This window comes from Cornus florida, unplaced genomic scaffold (assembly GCF_030987335.1).
Source record: "Cornus florida cultivar Cherokee Brave unplaced genomic scaffold, ASM3098733v1 CherokeeBrave_3.0.0_Hap2_Chr10, whole genome shotgun sequence".
In the NCBI taxonomy this organism is placed as follows: Eukaryota; Viridiplantae; Streptophyta; class Magnoliopsida; order Cornales; family Cornaceae; genus Cornus; species Cornus florida.
Genome location: NW_026775580.1, coordinates 26,403,066 through 26,411,292, shown reverse-complemented (window position 1 = coordinate 26,411,292; position 8,227 = coordinate 26,403,066). Strand labels below are relative to the sequence as shown.

Here is an 8,227-nt window from a genome sequence, read left to right as displayed (position 1 = left end):
GTTCCACACAAGCTTGGTGGTCAATACGCCGAAGACCATGGACGAGCTGAACGAGAGAGCTAACGGTTTTGTTCATCTTAAGGAAGAGTAGGCAGTTAATTCAAGGAAGATGACAATTATTTTGACAGAAGAGAAGTCCAAAGCCAAGATTCGGCAAAAACAAGCTCAACCGCAACGTCATACCTCATGGAAGGTAGAGAAAAGGCCCAAAGAAAAGGAATCGGTTACTCCACTCAGAGTCACCTTGGCCAGGCTATACTAAGAAAACAAAGATAAGTTTCGCCCTCCTTTACCAAACAGACAACCTCTTGAACAGAGGGATCAAACTAAACATTGTGCTTTCTATTTGGACATCAGACTAACGAATGCAGGAACCTAAGGAGGCAAGTAGAGATGCTAATCGCAAAGGGGGAATTTGCAGGCTACGTTCAAGGTCCGGCACAAGAGTAGAACCGACTGGCTGAACAGATCAAGCGAAACCAGAGGCCGAATCACCACAACACTCAGCCTGTTCGGATTATAAATGCAATTCATGGCCGACCTGAACAAACGACAGAGTAAGAGGAGTTGCTCAGAATGCGGTTACGCCAGGCCCAGTTGAAAAGAAGGATTGGTAGTGTACATGCTTTGCACCAGCAGAACGCATCCGCGCCGATAAAGTTTGACAGAACAGACCTACTGCGCATTCAGATTTCTCATGAAGATCCACTAGTCGTCAGTCTAACAGTTGTAGAATGCCTGGTTCGAAGAGTTCTGATTGATCCAGGAAGTAGTACGAATGTCATGCCCAGAGTGACGTTCGACCGACTTGAGATCGAACCCGAGAAACATAAACTCACAGGAAATCCATTGCTCGGATTTGATGGGAAGTGGGTGGAGCCCATTGGCATGGTGGATTTGACAGTACAAGTTGCTGAACGAGTTTTAACTGAGAGTTTTGTGGTCGTGGAAATTCATCCATCGTACAACCTCTTGATGGGAAGAGGGTGGATTCACAGAGCTCAGGGTGTCCCATCAACCCTACATCAAGTGACGCGATGCTTGGGTCCAAATGGGACCAAGGTGATTGACATTCATAGGGACCAGGTTGCAGCTAAAGAATGTTATTTAGTGACTTTAAAATCTGCTGGAAAAGGAAAACATCCCATCCGTTCTGCCAATCCAAGATAGCAATTACAGGAGCCTCCACCCAGCAAAGGTGGGGAGGAGGAGCCACCAGTTCTGACCATAGAACCTCTTCATGAAGTGAAGATCGACCATAAAAAACCGGACCAAACAACAAGAGTGGGATCCAGACTTACTAAAGAGGAAAAACTAGAGTTGACTGATTTCTTGACTCGGAACGCAGATGTATTCGCATGGAGCTATTCAGATATGCCAGGGATTAATCCTTCTGTGTCCTGCCATTCCCTCAATATAGATCCGAACACAAAACCAGTGAAGTAGAAGCAGAGAAGATTTGCTCCAAAATGAAATCGGATCATAGCTGAGGAGATTGATCGGTTGCTCGAGGCAGGATTCATTAGAGAAGTTCAGTACCCGGCCTGGCTCTCTTATGTTGCTGTGGTGTAGAAAAAGAATGGGAAATGGAGAGTATGTATCGACTTCACTAATCTGAACAAAGCTTGCCCAAAGGATAGCTTCCCGTTGCCAAGGATTGATTAAATGGTGGATGCCACCACAGGATATGAGTGATTAACCTTCCTGGATGCTTATTCCGGTTATAATAAAATCCCCATGGACCCAATCAATGAAGAGAAAACTTCTTTTATTACTGAACAAGGGACTTACTGCTACAAAGTCATGCCATTCGGATTAAAAAATGCTGGAGCTACTTATCAGAGGCTGATCAGTAAGATTTTTAAAAGCCAAATGGGGAGAACTGTTGAGGCTTACATTGATGATATGGTGGTCAAGAGTAAGAAGAAGAATGATCACTTAGCGTACCTACAAGATGTGTTCGATGTGTTAAGGCAATATGGGATGAAGCTTAATCTAGCCAAATGTTCATTCGGCATAAGCTCTAGTCAATTTTTGGGATATGTGGTCAATCATAGAGGAATTGAAGCCAGCCCAGCGCAGGCAGAAGCTCTGATCAGAAATGCAGAACCAAAGACAACTAAGGAGGTGCAGGCACTCACAGGTCGAATAGTTGCGCTAAGCCGATTCATTTCCAAACTTTCAGACCGTTGTAAACCATTCTTTGATACAATTCGAGGCCATGGAAGGCAAGCCTGGGGGGATGAACAACGACAGGCACAAACCAGCCTGAAAGAATACATGCGCAACCCTCCGATTTTATCTGCTCCCGAGCCAAATGAGAAGCTCTTTCTGTATCTTGGGGTATCCAGCATCGCGACTAGTGCCGTTCTGATCCGTTGCAAAGACGGAAAGTAATTCCCAGTGTTTTATGTCAGCAAAACAATGTCTGAGCCGGAAAGAAGGTACTCAAAAGCCGAACAGATGATCTTGTCATTGGTCAACGCAAAAAGGAAGTTCAGACATTATTTTGAATCCCATCCGATTGTTATCTTAACAACTTTTCCTTTAAGAATGATCTTGCACAAGCCAGACCTATCAGGAAAAATGACAAAATGGGCCATTGAATAGAGCTCATTTGATATTACATACGAACCCAGGATGGCAATCAAAGGTCAAGCGGTGGCGGATTTCCTACTTGAGTGTGATGTTGAAGACTTGGTGGAAGATTATAATTGCTCCTTATGGAAGCTCTTTGTAGATGGCTCTTCAAATCAAATGGGGGCAGGGATTGGAATCCAATTGCAAACACCAGAAGGCACCACGCTAAGCCAAGCGATAAGACTTGAGTTCAGCGCAACCAACAACAAGGCAGAATACGAGGCATTATTAGCTAGGCTGAAGTTGGGTAAAGAGCTGAAGATCAAGAATCTAATTGTTTATAGTGATTCACAGCTTGTCGTTCGGCAAGTCACTGGGGAGTATGGAACCAAGGATAAAACCATGGAAGCATACCGAATTGCGGTTCTACGTGAGGCGAAAGGCTTTGATTAGATCAGGTTCATTTAATTGCTAAGGGAGTACAATGAAGATGCCGACCGCTTGGCCTGCAGTGTATCCAGTTCTGGAGAAACTCTAGCTAGGGTCATCTCGGTTGACGTGTTGGTCCAGCCATCCATTTTTAATGAGCTGCCTGATTCGAATGCTCAACACATTAATGTAATACCATATGAGCCGAGCTGGATTGATCCAATCCTGGCTTTCATACGTGATGGTGTACTACTCGAACAGAAAGATGAGGCAAGAAAAATTAGGTCCAACGCTGCGAAGTATGCTATTATGCGTGATCAATTGTATAAACGGTTTTTCTCGGGTCCATACTTGAACTGTGTTACCCCAACAGAAGCTCGACAGGTTATACGAACCATTCATGAAGGTGTATGTGGAAATTATTCAGGAGGAAGATCTTTGGCACACAAAGCAATGACACAAGGGTATTTTTAGCCAAACATGGCACGAGATGCAGAAGAATTCTCTAGAAGATGCGATAAATGCCAGAGGTTCGGGCTATTGATACACCAACCACCTGAAGACTTGCACGTAATGGCCACGCCATGGCCTTTCGCGCAATGGGGGATGGATGTGGTTGGCCTTCTACCGACCGCAAGATCGCAGAACAAGTACGTTCTGCTAGCAACTGATTACTTCACCAAATGGGTAGAGGCAGAGCCGTACCCTAGTGTCACCCAAACTCAAGTAAGACGCTTCATCTGGAGTAATATTATCTGTCGTTTTGGTGTACCAAGGTCAATCGTTATGGACAATGGAACCAATCTCGATAGCAAGCAAGTGAAAGAACTGCTGGAAGAGTATGGAATTAACCAGAAGTTAGCAGCCAATCAGCCATACCCAAGCTAATGGTCAAGTTGAAATCACGAACAGGACAATATTTGCCTGCATCAAGAAGAAGCTGGAAAATAAAAAAGGAAAATGGTTAGATGAGCTTCCAAACGTCTTGTGGGCTTACAGAACAACCCCAAGACGGCCGACCGGGGAGAGCCCATTCGCTATGGCGTACGGCACTGAGGCAGTGATACCAGTCGAGCACTTGGGTCCAACCGTTAGAAGCTTGGCATGGAATCAAGAGCAGAATGATAGAATGCTAAGGTTTAATCTTAATTTGCTGGAGGAGAAAAGGGATGCAGCTGCAATAAGGCTTGCTTCTAATCAATAGACTCTTATAAATAGCCATAACAAGAAGGTGAAGCACAGAGACTTCACCCTTGGAGATCTGGTTCTGAAAAGGAAGGTGGGGATAGTCAAAAAGATGTTTTCCCCATGGGAAGGTCTATACAGAATTGCGGAAGTCATAGGAAAGGGGGCATACGTCCTGGAGACCATGGTAGGAAGGTTGGTCAGTAAGCCATAGAATGCTACGTCTCTGAAAAGGTACTACCAGTTGCAGTAGAGTTTAATTTCAAAATAATACGCACATCTTAAATGGCATACTTGCAAGTGTACGAAATTTTCCAGTTTTATGAAACTTGTTTACTTTGTTTAAAAATTAGTTGACATCCTTCCCATTTAGCAAATTCAGTGGCACCTGGCACTGTGAGCCGAACGCCAAACACTTGCTCAAAATAAACAAAATACCGAGTGGCAAGAGGCATTCAAGCCAAGTGCTAGGCATTCAGCAAAGTCAGTGGCGCCTGGCACTATGAGCCGAACGCCAAACACTTGCTCAAAATAAACAAAATGCCGAGTGGCAAGAGGCGTTCAAGCAGAGCGCCAGGCATTCAGCAAAGTCAGTGGCACCTGGCACTATGAGCCGAACGCCAAACACTTGCTCAAAATAAACAAAATACCGAGTGGCAAGAGGCGTTCAAGCCGAGCGCCAGGCATTCAGCAAAGTCAGTGGCACCTAGCACTATGAGCCGAACGCCAAACACTTGCTCAAAATAAACAAAATGCCAAGTGGCAAGAGGGGTTCAAGCTGAGCGCCAGGCATTCAGCAAAGTCAGTGGCACCTGGCACTATGAGCCAAACGCTAAACACTTACTCAAAATAAACAAAATGCCGAGTGGTAAGAGGTGTTCAAGCCGAGAGCCAGGCATTCAGCAAAGTCAGTGGTACCTGGCACTATGAGCCAAACGCCAAACACTTGCTCAAAATAAACAAAATGCCGAGTGGTAAGAGGCATTCAAGCCGAGCGCCAGGCATTAAGCAAAATCAGTGGCAGCTGGCACTATGAGCCAAACGCCAAGCACTTGCTCAAAATAAACTAAATGCTGAGTGACAAGTGGCGTTCAAGCCGAACGCCAGGCACTTAATAAAATCAGTGGCAGCTGGCATTACGAGTAGACGTCAAATACATGTTCAAGAGTGAATCAATGCTGAGTGGCAAGAGGCATTAGAGCCGAACGCCAGACACTTATGAAAATTGAAAACAAGGTTGAAAATTGAAAACTTGAAGAATAGAAGTTATGCTGAAAATAAGCATTGACATTCATTACAAAATAGTTTTGAGGTACAGGGCTTGATGATCTGAAGATACATGAAGGTATATATATATATAAAAAAAAAAAAAAAAAAAACTGATGAAAACGATTGCTGTATGCTAGTTCTCATGGTCTTCTCCAGGCTGTGACTCGTTGTTTCCCCCATCATTACCCTCTGGACCATTGAGGTCTTCTTCATTCACAGCTGCACCATCATCCTTGGGGGGAGAATCAAGATGAATCACCCCCTCAGTCAGCATGAGTCTGTCAGAGGAAACTGAAGAGGAGGGCACGATAGTAGTAATGGGAGGAATGTTCAGAGGATGAAAGGGTGGAATAACTCCTGAAGATGCAACCTCTCTGCACTCGATAAAGATATTCTCAGCAGGGTCGTAGGGTGGATTTTGGTAATTGTTTGGTGGGTAGATATCCAAGGAAGTGTCCAACTCATCCAGACCAGCGCAAGAACTTGATTCACCTTCAGGAGGAGAACGGTCAATAAAACCGTCTCTATACCCTTCAGCATACCGGAGGGCACTGGTTCTGGTGAAGCGGGCAAGGAGAGTTTTCATACCCCCTTCAACTTTGCCAATCATTTTCAGCAAAGAAGAACGTTCGCTTAAGAGCTTTTCCTGTGAGTTGGCATGAGACAAACGGTCAGCAATAAGTGAACGCTGAAGGTCTCCCTTCTCAGCCTTCAGTGAATCTCTTTCAGTCAGTGCAACGCTCTTTTCAGTCTTCTAAACATCAACCTCATCCTGAAGAGAGTCCCGTTCAGCCTTAAGGGTATCCCGTTTAGCTCTGAGGATGTCCCTTTCATTTGCCAGATTGTCTTTCTCTGCTTTTAAGGTGGCAACCCCTTTTTTTGACTCGCTCAGCTTAGACTCAAGCTCAGTAACTTTGACCTCAAGGCGGCTTTCTGCTTCAACAGACCTTTTAAGGCCTACAGAGAGGGATTTGAGTTTTTGTTTAGAGTCTCAATGGTCTTTTGGAAGGTAAACATCCCGAATAGAGTCTGCGTAAAGGAAAAGAAATTCAGGTCAGACTAGCTACTAAAGAGTTATAGTAGAAAGGAGACATATCTCAATAAGAAGAGGAGTTACCTCCATGGCAGTAGTTGGGAACCGCTGGAACATCTCACCAAAAGATAGCTTGTTCTGAATCTCAAGGTCCTTGGGGGTCCAAAAACCCTTATAGAAAGCAAAGGAGGTGAGGGGGTCCTTGTACATAGAGTCAGTGGGGCCAATGGTCGAGCCATCTTCACGGCTGAGCAAAGGTCGCAATGGAAGAACGGATGAAGTTAGACCAGAGCTTCTGGCTGATTCACCCTCTGGAATGAAAAATTGAGCTGGGGGCAATGGTTCAGTAACCCTAAAAGAAGCCATCCTGGTCCTCCGGGCTGGTGGGACATCATTCCGGTCATGACCGCCCTCAGGCATTGGCCTTTTTTCCAATTTTTTTTCTGATAGACCAGTACTAGCTGGTCCTCCATTGTTCTGGGATTTTCTAGCATCATGAGTGCTCTCTGAAGAAGTATCAGACAAGATGTTAGAAGGCGTAATGATGGGAGCAGTAGGACGGGTTTCAGCAGGATGATCCACAGCAGGGTTCTCAGCATGGGTGAGCTCAGAAGGCCTAAAGGCAGAATGATTTGTGACTTGAGTCACAGATGAAGCAACCGCAGCTTGTTCTGGGGCAGAGACAGCAGAGGTGGATGATGTGGTAGTAGGTGTAGAGAATGATATGGTAGCAGGAGCAGCAGAAGGGGTGGGAGCAGAACGCCTCATCCTGTTGAAAGATGGAATCTGAATGCTCTCCATTGTAGACCCTAAAAGAGAGATGTCAGAAAGATTGTTAGATGTAAGAAAATCTGTAGCTGAAGGGATGTCATTCATCACACTCTCTTGTAAGATGTCTAGCCTGGCCCTGCAAACGCTATAAACCAGTTCATCATGAGGAATTTGAAGGCATATACAAAGAAAAGTACAAAAACGGGGAACGCAACTTTCACAATGGCATTCAGTGGGATCTGTTTTCAGTTCTTTGTAGCCAGAGACAGAGCATACTCCAAAGGAAGAAGGGATAGAGAAAGATTGGCCAAGCGGAGTCAGCCAATTCCCACTAACCACAATCAAGTTTTGTCTCCAACCTTTTTCAAACGAGTTCTTATCTGTGCAGATCGCCCGTTTGTCAATAGGGAAGAAGTGATAGTACAGATTATTTTGTTTAATTTTATTAATTCGGTAGCAGAGGAGAAGGTCGATGATGTCAAGGTTGAGACCCCTGTCACGATCAAGAGCAGGAGGACTGAAATTACCCTAAGGAAGTTAGGGTTAACCTGCAGAGGGCAGAGCCCTAATTTGTTGAAAGCGTAACAAAATAATGGGTGTAAGGGGAACCTAACGACGTTCAAATGGACAGCAGAGAATAAAACCTCCCCAGGACGGAGACCTTCACCACCATCTTCCCTAGGTATGGCCTATCAAGGTCCTTCAATTGTATGTTAAAGCACATGAAATTTGATTACTTATCATAAATTATCTTCATTTGGCATGGACCATCTACCTAACTAAATTAATCTAAAGGTGTAGCATGGTCCATCTTTATTAAGTATAATCTATACAAATTCTCAATTAACATGCCAATATAACCATTTCATAAATTCATTCCCATTGTCACTATAGGAAATCAAGTGCATAATTCTGCCAATATGATTTCTAAGACAATATAAACATATCAACATAATTATA

At 44.4% G+C, this 8,227-nt stretch overlaps 1 protein-coding gene across 1 annotated transcript; it reads left to right on the top strand.

Annotated features, from left to right (window-relative positions):
- Nucleotides 1-576: 576 nt before the first annotated feature.
- On the top strand, nt 577-1,170 carry LOC132277446 (uncharacterized). Its single transcript, XM_059779304.1, has one exon. It carries the CDS (start codon nt 577-579, stop codon nt 1,168-1,170), a length of 594 nt encoding a protein of 197 aa, XP_059635287.1.
- The last annotated feature ends 7,057 nt before the right edge of the window (nt 1,171-8,227 follow it).

Bases quoted from the DNA above. Each gene is read 5' to 3' on its own strand.
- LOC132277446 (XM_059779304.1), top strand. From the start codon at position 577: ATGCGGTTACGCCAGGCCCAGTTGAAAAGAAGGATTGGTAGTGTACAT.